General features: G+C 44.1%; 1 protein-coding gene across 5 annotated transcripts in view; it reads right to left on the bottom strand.

Annotated features, from left to right (window-relative positions):
• The window catches only part of SREBF1 (sterol regulatory element binding transcription factor 1), a 274,327-nt gene extending 257,662 nt beyond the window's left edge, over nt 1–16,665 (bottom strand). For 3 of the 5 annotated variants that reach the window (XM_069645721.1, XM_069645724.1, XM_069645723.1), the window contains exon 1: nt 16,117–16,663. In XM_069645721.1, the coding sequence (XP_069501822.1) occupies nt 16,117–16,270 (154 nt within the window). In that variant the 5' untranslated portion in view covers nt 16,271–16,663. Of the gene's footprint in view, nt 1–16,116 lie in introns of all 5 variants that reach the window. The other 2 variants (XM_069645725.1, XM_069645720.1) reach the window with 2 other exon arrangements.
• Between the last annotated feature and the right edge of the window lie 239 nt (nt 16,666–16,904).

The following is a 16,904-nucleotide window of genomic DNA, read 5'->3' as shown; positions in this document are numbered from 1 at the left end:
GACATTGACCAGAAAACAAATTAATAAATCCTACTTGCCTAAACTGTCTCTTTTCTAAAAGAAACTCAGAACATATACAAAATGGAAAAAAGTGAAAGCGCTTCACTCTATAGCATAGCAAAAACAACTTAACGTCCAATAGTTCAAAATTCCAAGAATCCAAAAGAATCATTAAAAAAAAGAAAACAAAATAACTGAAATTCTTTGTGCTAGATACTTTGGTAGCGAATGAAGCATCCCATCACTTATTGGTACAAGGTAATCTGTAAACAATTTTAAATGAAATATATGAACAATCAATTTTAGAAATATGTTTATAAGTATGCACTACGAGGGCTTGGCAAGAAACTACATCTGCCTCTATTTTCATGAACTTATTGGGATGTAACGCTCAATACTGGCTCTAACTGAGCACTGAAACAACTGTCTCGTGGCAAATGGGCAACAATGCAGCAAACAGGCAACCAAGCGTCCGGCTGCCTACAAATATTAAAATGGCGCCGCACGAAGAGACTTGCATGGAAGCCGACGTCATCAATGTGATGATAACAGTGGTCCAAAAATGGGGAGGAAAAAGTAGCAACTAATTATAGACAACCCTACCGGGGAGAATACTCCAGAAACTATTTTCCAAAAAAACTAAAATCGCTAATACCGAAGATGCATAAAGTAACCCACACCACCTTTCATTCGGATACCTTTTGACATCTTCAATTGCATCCTGAATAACAAAAACTTTTACCAGAATCTAATTATAACAACAATTTACAAAGCAGGTCCTAGTTATGCAAGTATGTTAACTAATCAACTAAAAAATAAAAGTAGTACAAAATGAGTAGATATCCAAATAACAATTACAAATGTCATCTCACCGTCGCAAGGAACCCAAAGTTTCTTCACGAGTACACATTATATTGGGCAGAAGCAAAAATCGAGTTCGCAATAGTCAAAGTTCTTAAAAATAAAAGTTCAGAGTAGTACGCTATTCTTTCATTCCACCTGGTTGTATCAAGTCCAGTCTGTGTATACAGAATACCTATCTTTGATCTAGTAAAGACGAGATGTTGGTGTCAGGTAGAAAAATCTGCATTACTTCCAAAATTTGGAATTTCATCTGACATTCTTGAGGGCTTGTTCATTAAAATGGTGTACCACTGATGGCTTCAGGTTACGTGCTTGTAGCTTTGAGTGATATGCATTCCATCGAGTCTTTATCTTCCTTGATGACTGTCCAACATAAAATGTACAAGTGAAACATATACTACACAGGATGTTAGATATTTCACATCTGGCAAAGTCACGCAGCAAGTCTTTTCCACAGTAATTGGGTGATACATACTGTAGCCTTTAGTGTCATTTCAGCAATGTGTGCACTGGAGACATGGATCAGTACCAGTCCTCTTGTGAAAAATCTTAGATTTAGAAACATCGACATTTACCAAGAGGTCTTTCAAATTTGTACTCTTAGTGTATGCAAAGACAGGAAAAGTGTCAAACAAAGTGCTTATTATTATGTGAAAAGATTGTTCACTGTTTCCCTATTATATTCTTCAACTTCTGACTCTGTATGGAAAGTCTAGACACAAATACCAAAGCTGGTTGTTCTCTCCTTTTTGCTGTGTGTAGAACCACTTTTTATGATCAACTCTTTTTCTAACTGATGTTAATTCTTCTTCACAATAACCCTGCATCAAAAAATCTACGTGACAATGTCATCTATTTGTTTCCAATATTCTTCCTCATCATCTACAATCCTTTTCAGACTCAGAAATTGGCCCCAAGGTAGACTTTTCAATGTACATGTACCAAAGTAGGTGATTTGGTATGTGTTCCCGACACCTGTCGATTGGTTCCTATATCCAAAATATTCATTTTGGGCAATGAATTCCAAAAGGGCCATGGTAAACTATTTCAATGCCAATTGTTTCTTCCTGTAGGATTAACCATTTGACTGCTTCTTGTCCTAGGTTACGTAGAAAGGACGTATAGAAGCTGTTTAGATCAATGGTGAACAAAATATCAGTAGATTCTACTTTGATCTCATCTAACATGCAAAAATGATGTGAAGTATCCCCAATGTACATATGTGTTCTCTGAATCAGGGGCTGTGAGAAAAAAATCAATATATGTCCCTAAGGGTTGCAATATATTAATCATGGCTGATACCATCAGCCTTCCTTGTGGCTTGGTGGCATGTCTGTGTATCTTCAGTACCAAATAAAAGATTGAATGTATGGTAAAGGATCAGAGTTAATAAGAGGGGTGTATACATTCCACTGGAATATATATCATTCCACTGGAGTTGGAACTTATAATCTGTAGCTTTTATTATTATTAATATTATTATTAGGGTATTTATTGAGCGGGACATATCTTCAGGAAGCAACTGAGCGCTTTTCAGTCATAGGGGGGAGAATAAGGCTAGGGAGCATAGAAACAAGGGAGTGGTGCTCCAACAACTGGGAGGGAGGCAGGCAGGGAGGGCAATGATCAGCAATGGATCTACAAGTAACCAGGGGTGAAAACAGTGGGGATCAGATCACCCAATCTCAGATAAGGTGGGGAGTGGACAGTGTATGGACCTAGGTTTTAGGGAGGAGCCATTTCTTGAAGAGGAGGGTCATGAGCTCCTTCCTGAACTGCAGAAGCAAGGGGGTGAGTCGGATGTTGATAGGAAGTAGGTTTCAGTGTCTTGGGGCATAGACAAAGAAGGCATGTCTTCTGTTTTTTTACTTCCTGCACAGGCGGAAGTCAAGTCTGCACATGTCTTTGCACATGCATTAAGCAGAACCAAGACCCCTCCCTTGTCTGCTGGTCTTAAAGTTAAACCCTCATCTGTGTAAAGGGACCTCACCTGAGTCTGTGGGACTTTAAAAGCGAATGATTTGTTCATCTGCATAACACTTCCAGTTACTCCAATAAAAGGTATCATAGCTTGCATTTTAGTGGCACGAATACAAAAGTACAGAGCCAGACAGCAGGCTATTTATCTTCTGTTGGTTGTCTGCAAAAGAATCACTGTGCAATCAGTGCACTTCCACAGGAAACTCAATCCATGCAATAAAAATGGGAGCGTTGGGGGAAGGTAAAAAGGTTATCAGAAAGCTAATACAAATATATAGACACTGGCTGCAGATAAGGGCCGTCTGCCAAGCACATCTGCTCTGCAAATTCCCTTGCTTTGTGCACAACTATAAGCTTGCTCTATATAATATAATATCTAGTATAAGAAAACTTTTTACAAAATAGTTAAGATTTCTCTAACAAAAAGTAAAGTCTACAAACAAGGGAAATAAAGTTATGGTACAAACACTTTGTACATACCACTTCAATTGCAACCATTAAACTATAAACATAAACACCCACTCCATACCACTACAAATTACCACATACCACAATAAATTAAATCAGAAAACTACAGCTATACACTCCCACCTATACCTACAAATCGAACCTGAACAGTCACTTTCATTATAAGCAGACCTCGGGAGGATAGCTCAGGTGCAACATGCTCGCTTTGGAAGCAAGACGACACGGAGCAACACAGGTTCGATCCCCGGGTCCACAATTAGAAACCTCTGGGTATTAACTGCATTATAAATAAAATAATATATAAATGAGTGTTAAAGTTGAATCAGTATGGAGTAAGGGCCTCATTAGGACCCAGGCGGTAAGGGGTTTACGGCGGCGTAAACAGCGCCGACCCTTACCGCCTGATTCCGAGGTCCCTTAGCGCCATGGCGGATTTAACACCTGCTTTTAGCAGGTGTTAAAATCCATGGCGCTAAGGGACCATGTTGTTAATTACGCCACCGTAATTTACGGTGGCGTAATTAACGCCTTCCCCACTCCCATTATGCCCTATGGGGCAAGAATGGGGAAGGGTAAATGGGGATTGGGGATTTACCGCCCCGCCGACCTCGGGATGGGGCGGTAAGTCCGCCAACCACCATGGCGTAAACATAGGTTTACGCCATGGTGGTAAAGGTACGACCCAGGCGGTAACTTACCGGCTGGATCGTAATGAGGCCTTAAGTGTTTACAGTTTTAGTACCTACCACTACAAATGCATCCATAAACTAAGTGAATGTATGTTAACTTTGTTATGTACCATTGTTTGTAGACTTTTTTTAGTTAACCTTAACTGTTTTGTAATTTAATTGTATTCGATACTCCTTTTTAGGGAGTATAACAGTGTAGTGTATCTACATGGCATACAAGTGTATTTCAGAATACTGCAACAGTGAAGGGCATATCAATGTGAGGTGTAAGATTGTAATGCGTGATGTGCATGTACTTGTTAATTTTCTACATTGACAAGTAGAAGTACACTTCGTAGATGAGATATACACGGATTGTGCATATGTAGCATATGGCTGTCAGTTTTATGTATATTGCATGAGTGTTCTTTGGTAACAGCACGTGGGGTAAGACTGTGGCATACCAGTGTGTTGGTAAAGTACATGTAGAGTTTGTATATGAGATATGCATGTGTTTTGGTGTATGGGACTTTTGCAGATCGTAAGTGTATGGTTTGTACATGTTGGTGGGCATGCCTGCATTTGTGTGTGTGTGTGTGTTTACGTATATGTAATTACAGAAACCTATACATGTAAGAGTGAAACATATAAGATGTTTGGTGTTTTTAGGGGTAGTATGGTGTATAGCATATGGCTGTTTATTGTATGTATATGGCGTACATGTGTATTACTGTACAAGGTAACTGTGTCATAACAGCATGTGGCTAAAACCATGAGACCTTACCGTGTATTGCGGGATGTATGTGTACGTGTTTATTTTGTACATTGACACATAAATACACGCTGTATTGTGCATATAGTTTAGGACTGTCCGTAATATGCATATGCCATATGAGTGTGTTATGGTATGAAGTAGCAGTGTGTGGCATATGACCACTGTAAGGAATAACAGTTTTGTGTACGGTACATGTACATTCACATGTCCATTTTGTAGGTGGGGGGGAGAGAGAGAGAAAGCGAGAGAGAGACTGTTTACGTATTTGTACAAGATTTTAAAGACATAAGCGTGATTTGTATAACTTTCATGCATGTACATGTCCCATACAAAGGGGAACAAATTAAAGTAGCAAGTAGTCCTGCAGTCAGTTTGTTGTCCATTGCTGTCTACTGTGGGTAGACCCACATAACACCTCTTCTTTCTGCGGAGCGGAACGCGGAGTTGGCCGCAGAGTTAATGCAGACCTGCAGTCCTCGGCAGTCGGAGATGTCGGATTTGTGGAGCTGCACGCCGGGCACAGCCCAGACTTTGCTCTCTGAGACTGAGACCGGTAAACGCTGCCTCCGGAGTGATTTGACTCAATTAAAAAAAAAATCCCCTGTGAAGCGAGGTAAGACTTTTTCCACCTCGCGAGGTGTTCCTCCAGCCCCCCCGCCTCGCCTGCACCTGTCCGAACCTTCCTTATCAACCCGCCCCGGCGGGGTCTGAAGTCTTTACAAGCCTGGGCGCTTGCGGAAATCCCAAAAACCTCTCGAAATCAGATTCGGACTTACCTGGCTCAACACCTCGATCTGCTAGCATTGGGGCTGCCGGGTGTGGCGAGGCTGGAGTAACTGCACCTGCGGCTGGGTGGGAAGCACTTGTTCCTGTCGTACCGCTTTCGCAGGTACAGCCAGTTGGCATCTATCCGGCTCTCCCTCCTGCTTGACAGCTCACCGCTTCGGCGAGAGGTGCTCTAGCCGAGACCGTCAGAGAACAGTCTGGGTTGGACCTTAACCTGGCGGAGTGGAGGAGTGCCAGGGACGACGCTCCGACCGATACTCAAAATAAAGACAAGCACCAAAAGACCAAGCCGCAGCTGAACGAAATCTGTACAGACCCAGTGCATAGCGGGGTTCGGCAGACGGAGGGTCGACAACAGCAAAGGCGCTTCCTCAACGAGACCGCATTAAAGACATAGACCAACTTACAAATCTGCCTACTGCAACCAGTAATTCACTTGTAATGGAGACGGCCCAAATACACGTGGGGGCAAAGCTAGACGTCTCCATCACCATGACCCCCCAAAACTGTGATCCAAGTTCCAACAACCAAAATATACCTACAAAACAGCTCAGTGCAGCGACCAACGTCCCACATTCTAAGGCTGTCGTCGATCAGGGCGAACAGAATTAATTGAGAACATCAATGGAGATCAGCAACGATCAACCACACACTGACCTGTCGAGATCCACCTTTGAGGCATATACGCCCAAAAAAACATCGCCTCTTACTACAAAAAGAATTCTATACAAAAAAAGAGGAAAGGGAAAAGCACAAGGGGCTTTGAACTCTGAAAGACCTGAAAATAGAGGCGAAATGAAAACGGATTTTTTTTTTAAAAACGCTATGCCGCAATTTCTGAAGAAAACTCAACTTGGCACAAACAAGAAAGCCGACTCCGCCAAGAGACCTCTACCTAACGCATTGATCTTGAGTGCCCTTCTTCAAAAAGCAATGTAAGCGCAAGCTGGATTCAGAAATTGAGCTGTCTGACACAGAAATCCTGGAGGCGCTAGATGAAACACAACCAGTACCTAAGCTCAGAAAAACTGATGATCTTCTTAGAAACCATCACAACCCTCTTACATCATCACCTTCTCAAAACACAACTTTAAATCCCTCGCCAAGCGGTTCTCAATCGGCGAGGCAATATATGAGTGACAACGTACGGCCTCTTAACAATCAACAAGATATGGGGCAAAAAGATCAAAGACAGTCAGGTGGGCAAAATGGAAAAGAGACAATTGTGGCAGACCCACCCCCGGCTGCCAACCATGTAGGTGAAGAGGTCACTGTCCCAGCCCGCCGGTTCTCTCAACAGGAAGGGCCCATAAGGGGCCAGAAGAGCCACCAACGTGGGCAAAAGTCCACTTCCAGTGACCCAAATTGGTTAGCACACTGACGGGCACGTCCCGTGACCTGACAGCCCCGAATCCAAACAATGGAGGATCACTGACATCGTCCCCAATTCAAATTCCAGCCGCAGAGGAGATTCACTTGACCGAAAAGTCAACGTTTTCTCCTCTATTCAGACCCTCCAGGATTTTGTGGCATAAAATGGCAAATTTTGCGGCACAAACCTTTATTTATGGCAGCATTTTTGCAGCACAATTTTTATTGACTGGAGGGTGCAATATTGGTACATTGCCGGAAAGAGGCTGTGTGCAAGGCTATAAGAGAGCCAGGGTGTCAATATATGTATCTTTTGTATCAAATAGGAAGAGTCTAGATGTCTCTGGCTTGGCAGAACAGGGTTTATTTTGGCTACGTTTTTTGGTTTAATGTGCATTCATTTTTAATATTATTAACGTTATTAATCATTATCAGTTGTAATGCTGAAAATGTTCCCCTTCTATGTTCCCCAATCCCACAAATACCCACACAACTCTCACCCAACACACCTCACACGTCTCACCAATTCCCCATCACAACTTGTATTTTTGAACCTCGCGCTGTCATACACATGCTCCGTCACACTGCCAAGTCACAATTTGCGCTCTCTAGTCCCTGCCATGCTCCAAATCATACTCCCAACTCACACCGTACACTCCCCAATTCCTCCCGCAGTATACAGTCCTTCATTCTTGCATGATACTTCTGCACCTTTTATCCTTTCTCCCATTCTATCACACTCTTCCCTCATCCTTTCTCCCAATCTGCAGCTTACTGCCCCTTTCCAGCCAACCCCTCTCTGCTTTTGGCCCACTACTACCCCTGAGCTCATGTTCCTTGGACTTTTTGTGCCTCTACTTCCTCGCTCTCATTAATGGCCCACTGCACCACTGCATCCACTCTGCTCTCTTGCCCACCACTTCCCCCTGTGACCCACTGCTTGCCCTCTTGATCTCCCTTAGCTTTCTTGCCTACCACACCTCACCCCTCATTTCTTTCTCTCACATATTGTGATCATTTTTACATTTTTGAAGAAAACTGTAGATTTTGGCCTAAAAAAAATGGGGCATCTAAAAATAGAGCAGGTGACCTGCACATTTCCACGGGGCTAAACTGTAGCGCAAATGATGCGCTGGCCAGTCACCTTGAATATGTTTGTGTTGGAAGCACTCTCCCGACAATGGCCTACAAGCTCCTAGTGCATTTCACCGTGACTGCCCCTTAATGGTCCTGCCACTGTAAAATGCGACCCAAAAAAAAAAAAAAAAAAAAACACATTTCTATCCCATTTGGGGAACAGAAATGTAAGTGAGAGAGCAGCTGTCACAGTTAAAAATTTTAAGTATTGCATGAGTCAGCAAAGACCCTGTAAAGCAGTGGCATCACTTGTGCACATATTTAAAGTGGGCGCATAGGGTGGCCTACAATTTATGCACATTTAAAAGCGTATCTTGCTTGTCAATTTGGGATGCACTTTTAAATGCGCAGAAACGCCCCCTGATTTGTGCTAAAGGGTGAAAAAGGGCATCTGAATGGGCGCATATGAGAAGCGTCCATTCAGATGTCCTTTGTGGATAGGAATGCTCTTTATTTTTGCTCAAGTGATGAGATGTGTTTGCAGAAACGGCTATTTTTGTGCTTTTTTGCAAAAACTGCCGTTTTTCGCTGCATTTTGCGGGGTCGCAAAATCGCTATAAGCTGGAGGATCTGTCTATTGGATCATCGTGCAGAGACCTCTCGGACACCGCTCAAAAACAGAAGATTAAGCGAACTACCTACAGAATCACAAAAAGACTTGCCAAATAAGAAATTGGATTTGACGGCAGTAATGTCAGCAATAACAATCGCCTTGGTCCCATTTGGGAAACTTTATGAAGCAATCAAAGATTCAACCAAAGACAATACAACAATGTTGGCGACGATGCGCTCAAATCTCATATTTCTCGAGGGCTATATAACGGCCATAGAGTCGAAAAACACTGAACAAAAGGCCGCTTGGGAATCCAAACTGGCATGTCTTAAAGCCAAACTGAACGAAAAACAGCCATCCACCCGGACGTGGTAGTAGGCACTGAAAAAGCTAAGCAGATGCCGCCTGACAATATTTCTCTGGGAATTGCCCCGATTTTTAATAATACAGTCACGAAAGCAACAAGAGCAACAAGCCCATTATCCAACTCGGGCTTACCTTCCCCGCAACTAATACTGAAGCACGACTCTACCACAAAACAGAAAGTGGCTCTGCGACTGGTGGGAACCGATCAGCGAGCTTCTGCAAAAGTTAACAACCAGGCAGTCCAATCGCCACCCAAAGACTATTCTATCAATCTCGACTTCACCAGCTGCCCAAAAAACACACACTCGAGACACCCTAGTGACCCTAGACCTTACCAAATCGCCTAGATCGGCTGCTGAGTTCTTAGCTTTGAGTGCCTTAATGGACCTAACGCAGCATTGGGAGATGGATGCCAAAGCAGTAGAAACACTGGAGCGCAGTCGCTCGAATGCTATATCCTCAGCTGGTCTCATCGTCTCAGCGACCACCTCAACGGCCAACATCCGGCTACCTTCTGACACCTCCCCTCAGACTAAATCCACGCTTCGCCACTCTGACGCTCGAGATGTACCAATATCTGGTGCGCAACCAACAGACCCCCATCCTTCAAGTTCTGAGGTTAGCAACTCGTCAGACCTCTTACAAGCACAAAACCCTTGGCAACCCAAAGCCCCCACAGCTAACCGGACATATTTTCCACGGTGAAAGCGTGACAAGAATTCTACAAGGGGGACAATAAGCATCATGTAAAGATAGCTACATGGTCCTAAATAGAAAATCGGTGCTCAGAATACTAGGTAAAATAGACACGCTGCGGTCACTGGGAACAAAAGACTTCACGTTAACCGAGCCATATCATAGAGACCAAAAAGCATACCTTAATATTAAAGCCTCTGCACTTCAAGACGTCCCGTACAACGTGTACAACGACCTCAAGCATGCCAGCTATATCCTCTCAGAAATATCAAGGTCACACAAGGAGTCCCGTGAAATAAAGCACAGTGATACTCGGACAAAAAGGTATCAATACATCAAAAACTGAAGAACTGTACAACTCTCAGAGATACGAGACAAACCGGACTTCCCGGGATAACAATCATCAAAGACCCTAGAGGCATCACCTCGAAAGGTGGACATCTTCCAACGGCAAGGCCCGCAATGAGAGTGAAACAAAAAGAAACAATAGACAAAGACCTGACAAGTCCTATGAACGTGAACAACTTACTAGTTTTCAAGAAACTCTGTAACACTGAGACACCCTGGAGTCAACAAAAAGACCTTTGCGACCTGACAACAAGATTGACTAATCTAGAAGCACATTGTCGGTTCAAAGTGAGAAGAGAATTCCGAGGGGCCCATGGAAATGGCTACAAGCAGCCCTAAACACAAACTCCGGCAGACAGCAATTACAATCTAAAGACCCGTTGGAGTTGGTGTCATCGCAGCTAGAATTGGAAGACTCTCCCAAAAAAGCTTTAAATATGGGCTCATTGAACACCAGAGGACATGCCCACTTAACCAACCCAGAAAATCAAGACTTGGGGGCCTTCGACATCCTGTGCCTCCAAGAAACGTGGTTGTTGGAGAAGCTGTCTTTAGACGGCTTCACAATTGAGGTATCACCTGCATAAAAAGACCTGCATGGCCGTACTTCTTCAGGTCTTCTGCTGGCGGTTCGTTTGGGATCAGGATCATCAAAAAGCTAGTAGAATCATATGGAATCCTTGCAGTCTTAACATCATGGAGACATCAAGACCCAAGCTCCAAACACTGGGTTACGACACAGTCAGCTATCGTGAACTTATACTGTAACCCCCAGAAAACATCTACAATAAAATTCTGCAACTCGGTAGCGGATGTCATCGACACCATCTGCGTTGATCAGAACACCACACACAATCATATGTGGAGATTTAATGCTAAATGTTCAAATCCCACAAGTCACGTCAACAACTTTTCTTCACATTCCTCGTCAGAAGAAAGAGGAACATCATGGCTCAACTTAATGAACTCGAGGAACTTCCACAATGGAGCGTGGCTGAAAGCATGGCAACCTACGCTCCTGACGTGTGAACGAGACAACTCAAAAGCAACCCTTACTTACTTCTTCATCTCCCACGGTTTGCTCTCATATATAGAGTCGTTCGAAGTTGTAAGAACAAAAAACAGCAACCACAATTTACTATCAATGTCTTGGGCCTCTGTCTGTCCTCCGAACAAAATGTACAAAGCGACTGTTGAGGCAAACACCCAAGAAACACGGCTGCATCTGACTGCTGCAAATATCAAAGACCTCACGGAAAAATATAGAAGAGAAGTACCAAACAAACCTCTTCTGCAAAATCAGAAAGACCGAGCTACCTGCCTCTCCTGCTGAAGTACAGGGTGGCGATAAAAGGATGTAACAAAGCCACCATTAAGACTAACCATGTGTATGACAAAATCGTGGTTGAAAAAAGAAGCTACCTGAGGAAATTGAAAAGAGGTGCCATAAGTCATAACACAAAAAAGGCTTGGTCGAACTGGCAACAAGAAACAAAGATCTACAAATCGTGGCTAAAACGCTACAAATACAATCTCTACCAAAACGACGCTGAGGCTATGCTAAGGACACTCAGTACCAAAAGATCTGGCGACTTCTGGTTACTAATCAACAAAAAAAAAATCAGACTCCTCTCTTGCCAACTTTCCAACTCAGTTCCGGAAGCCAAGTGGGTAAAATTCTTCTCAGATTTGTTTGCTGCCCCTTCGACCCAAAGCGCGACCCCTGCGTCAGACACAGAAGTTCTTTGGATTGATCGTACAAGCAAAGATGATATAAGAGTAGCATTAAGGAAACTTAAAACATCAAGAGTCCCGGGCCAGATGGCTTAACGAACATCGATTTAAAACAACACATTGAGGAATGGACCAATTTCATCAACATAATTTTCACTCACTGCAGAAGAGCAAAGCAAATCCCGAGCTCATGGACGCAAGCGGTCATGGTTTCCATTTTCAAGTGGGGCAACAGAGCGAATCCAGCTAACTATCGCCCGATCGCTCTCCTAGACATTATCGGAAAGATTTTTGCCACTCTGCTACTTAAACATTTTCAAAACTAGCCTAGAACATTGCCGAGCTCAGTCCCCTTCCAAACGGGATTTTAAAAAAACGGAAGTACGGCAGTGAATATCCTACTGCTCAACATAATAAAATCAAACACCAAACAAGGCACTCCAGCAGTCTTCCTGGCCATTGTAGACTTGTCTCAGGCATTCGACAAGGTGGACAGAGGCATTCTGTGGAGCAAACTGAAAGCGTGGAATTGTCCCTCTGAAATTCTAGAGCCGGTGATTGCTCTCCACTCACACACCAAACTACGGGTACGCCTGAATCGCCACGGTCTCCTGTCAAACGAAATACCCTTGGAACGTGGGGTAAAGCAGGGATGCCCGCTTGCACCAGCCCTCTTTATTGCCTTTTTGGGCGACTACAAGGACTCAGAAACAACGATAAGAACTTTTCCACCCAGAATAGTCAACGTATTTGTATCGCGCATCTTATACGCAGATGACCTGATCTTACTAGGTCAGACACACATTGGCCTCCAGCGTCAGCTAACAAATCTTGCACACTACATGAAAGCAAACAACCTAGAAATCAACAAAGCCAAGACAAAGATTATGATTCTGGGAAAACATCTTGCTAAGAACAAAAAACATCCTAAATTGGTTCCTGGACAGTACAAAAATTGAAGTGGTGCCCTACTATAAATACCTTGGAGTGTTAACCGACGGCTCCGCAAAAGAGCAAACAATGTAGCAGGTACTATGGGAGAAAATGAGAAACCTGGCAGCTCAAATAAGAGCCATTTATAAGAAATATGGCAGATTTTCTCTATTCCCCGTCATCCAATTCTACAAGGGGAAAGTGGTGCTGACCTTAACATAAGGGATCAACGCTACTTTAAACATGCCGCCCTCCCTATGGTCCAAATTAGAAGCACATCTGTGGAAATCGGTGCTCGGCCTGCCCAAATCGGTCTCAATGGCGTCTCTAAGGTGGGAACTCTGTCTCTTGTCCCTGGCTGCAACCGTAGAGCAGAGCTCTATACAACTATACAGGAAAACTCTATTGCCGGACAGTTTACCTATATACAAGATCATTGCTGAAGAAATCAAAAACCATCACTGCAAAATACTAGAGATATGGGCAGAGGACCAAAAGGTCAAGTTGAATGACTTAGCTTGTAATGAAGACTATCTGAAAGCACTGCAAAGAGTCAAATTCAAAATGGAATGCCGAGACTGGATCACAACAACTGAAAAAGCAGTAGCCAACAAACTCTTAAAACATCTCCCACCAAACTTCAACAAACTAAGAACTCCTCCGACCTACTGCTCTAGATTTCCAGATAAACGGCTAATTACGCGAGACACCAAAACAGGCAGAAACTCTTCTGATGTATTGTCCCGAGATGAGACAAGATAGAGCAGCATACCTGACCCTGTTATGCGCTGACCTGGCCATGGCAGAAGAGGAAGTATGGTGGAATCGTCTGATCACCGGGGAAAATACAAAATGGACTACTGCCACGGCGAAGCTATTTGAAATTGCTTTCAAAAAGATTAATCTACGTTCACACTCTTCAGACTAAGACTGTGCCTCAGAGACTCTCAAAAGTCTGGGCGATCCTATGATGGCGTTTCTCACGCTCTACCTACTATCTGCTCGTTTTTCTTTTGTTCAACATCAATCATGATTTCCCCCATCTATCTTCGCCGTCTGTCTGTTTTAGTTTTGTTCTTTCACGACTCTTGTAAAAATCGAAATTTGATTATATACAAGCAAAAAAAAAAAACAAAGAAGAAAAGTAGCAAGCTACAAGCCAGACATAAAGTCGCTTACCACCTCAATTATATGCATAGACACAGCACACCATTTCTTACTCACCAAGAGTCAATTATCACTAGCCGATGGCCAGGGACGAGTGCATATTTGAACCCTGCCATACATACTGAAAGTGAGTTGTACGTAAACGAGACGTATAAGTGCTTCACAGTACGTAAATGTAAGGTTTGCAAAAGTATGTGTAAACAAAACTGTACACTATTTTGCACATGCATGATATACAGAGAAATCTTAAAATGTCAATATCTAAAAATCGGCCAGCTTGATTTTCTAAAAAAAATTCTGTGCATGAATATGTTTTAAGAGCTAGGTAAATGACAAAAATCTTGGAAATCGAAGTGGCCAATTTTGAGATATTTGAGCCGAACATGTTTTCAATTTTTTTATGGGAAGACCAAGGTCAATAGCCGATCAAAACGCAATTAAAATAATGTGTTTTATTAAATATAAACCAGTCCACAAACAATTCTGAAATGCTACATGGAGGGGTGGCTGCCTCGGAATTTTACCATGTGAATTTTTCACAATGTTTCATGGAAGGGTTCAGAAGTTGAGTAATGTTTGGGTTGAATTGAACTGTCAGAATTATGTATGTGTTGGAGTGTGTTTGATGTATGTAGATATGGGTATGGTTGACTGTATTAAATATTGTTCATTACGGTTGTAAGAAAAACATGTTTTTTCTATTTTCCTGCTTTAATTTAATTATGTTGGCCTTATCCTTGATTTAATCAATATTTTGTATCAATTAATACATGTTTGCTACCTTTGCAATTAATCCCTCTGGATTACTCCTTTTCCGCTGTTCAATTTTGTGTTTCCTCAATCCGGAGAGTGGGGGTCCCTGCTTTTCAGTTATCTCCCAAGTGCCCAAGCACGTACTGCGACTTTATGTACAGCACCGACTACCGGGCCCTAAGTAAATACGAAAGGACAATAGATAAAGGATGTGACACAACACGCACGCCTCCCCCTGCTCCACACAGGCGCGCGGGATGACATGGCCGCCTGCCGGTCTATGAACTCTGCAAGAGCAGCGCGCGACCAGCAATGAACGCTAGTAACCCGGAGCAACGTCACGGGCTCGTGGGCGGGGCCAGCGACAACACAGCTCAGCACTTGGCTGGGGCCAAAAAGGCTCATTTCAGGCTTCAGAATTTGGTTATGCTTATCCCCGTGCTAATTTATGTTAACAAGGTACGAATAATACAACAAAAAACAGGTTTAAATATACTGCTACATGATCCAGATTTAAAGATCATGCAACTTCACATAGCTGTTCTATATGTATTTGCAGGGCACATTCGAAAGAGGAGGTTTCTAGGTTTGGAGAGCAGTGACTGTGCTCGCTCCCTCCTGATGCTCCACTGTAGAAATCTGCTTCATAAGGGGAAATTATCCTGTGCAGCCATACTACGTCCCCGAACTGGGCATGTCTGGAAGCTGGGGTGGGCATCACACACGGCATCCAGAGAAATGCATGCAAAGATATGCAGTGGCTCGAGGGGGGTGTACATTAAGCCATTAAGGAGTGAAACCACCGAGACAGGTGGCGGGGTGAGATCTAGAACCAGCTGGGTGGGAGTTGATGATGCTGTTATCAAATCTGGGGAAAGGCAGAGCGCAGGTAGAAGGCAGGGGCATAGTCGTGGGGAAAAGACAGGGTTGTATAATAATACCCCATAGGCAGTGCATGGGGAGTGAATGGTGTATAATACAAAGGCACATAGATGTGGGGTGGGGGGGGAGAATGGGGTTTGACGCTACAATAGGATAAAGGGCGCCCTTTCCAGCAGGATGAGTAATGGGCCACATACATGTGAGTGAAAAGAATGCTGCATGGTGGTCACTGTACTTCTAGCTCACAAGCAGACCCCATTCCTCTACCCACCCCGTGGCACCAGTGTGCAAGCCAGGGACGTCCACGCTGTAAATACAGATATTTAACATTGGTTCGTGGGGGAGGGGATCCGAAGAGAGGCGAATTCGGTTGCCCGTGCCCGAGTGGCTATGCCCTGCAGTAAGAAAAAGGATGCCCCTCCCTCTCAACCAACTGTGGGTATTGTACATGCGCCCAGAAGCAGCAACCTTCAGTCGCAAACTGCGAAGAGAAAGAAAGTAAAGGCACCCAAAACGGAAACCACGTTAAATAGACATAACACCAATACACTCAAAATATATAGAGCCCCCTGAGAACCGGCTTACAATGAGGAAAACGCACACCTATAGAACAGATATAGGGGTCAGGTACTTACCGTCTATGTCACTGAGCAGGGCGGTGTCAATGTCACTGGCCTCGTTGAGGGTGAGGGAGGGGTGCAGGCCCTCCAGGGATCCCTCCTCAAACACCATGCTGTCCATCCTGAGCGCTGCCGGGGCTCTATCACTCATTAACGTAAAGTCCCCCATGGAGCCTGGTCCCCATAGGGGGGGGGGGCAATTGCAGGGGGTGGGGGCCTGGACGGCAACCGGACTCCGACGGTCAGAAGTCCAGGCAAAGTGTCGAGTTCTTCGTTACTGATTTTCTAAGGGAGTGGGTTAACGAGAGGCGAGGGTCTGGCACCCACCTTGCAGGTCTACCTCGAGTAAAAGTTGCTCTGTGCACTGGACGCTCAAACCTGCTGCTGGGAGGGGGAGAAAAGGGGCGTCTCCCGAGGACGAGAAGGCGTCGAGTTTCCCTCCCCCGGGCCCTCAATGGCAGAGTCGTTAGTGTCCCCTCCTCCCCGAACCAGCCTTGCAAAATGACAGAGTAGCAACGGCTGCCGAAGCCACCGCGCACCGTGTAGGCTAGAGGCAGCGGCCGTAGATAGCGTTGCTAGCTTTCCAGTGACTCGCGGAAGCATGGGTGCCAGGCAGCGTGCTGCGTCACACCAAACCCGTTCCTCGTTTTTTCGGACTCTAGCCCCCATGTTCTAATCTACCCTGTCATGTTTAACCCTGCTTTTTAGCTCTCTGGTGAGGGGGCAATGAGCATGCTTCGGGAATAACAAACTTCAAGGTGTGGCTCACGTTATGCACCCTCAAAGATAAAGCGCAGAGAAAT

The sequence above is a fragment of the Ambystoma mexicanum genome, chromosome 2p, assembly GCF_040938575.1.
Source record: "Ambystoma mexicanum isolate Mex_15411 chromosome 2p, UKY_AmexF1_1, whole genome shotgun sequence".
NCBI classification, from domain to species: domain Eukaryota; kingdom Metazoa; phylum Chordata; class Amphibia; order Caudata; family Ambystomatidae; genus Ambystoma; species Ambystoma mexicanum.
Note: the sequence above shows the minus strand (reverse complement) of the source record. Positions and strands in the feature narration are given on the sequence as shown.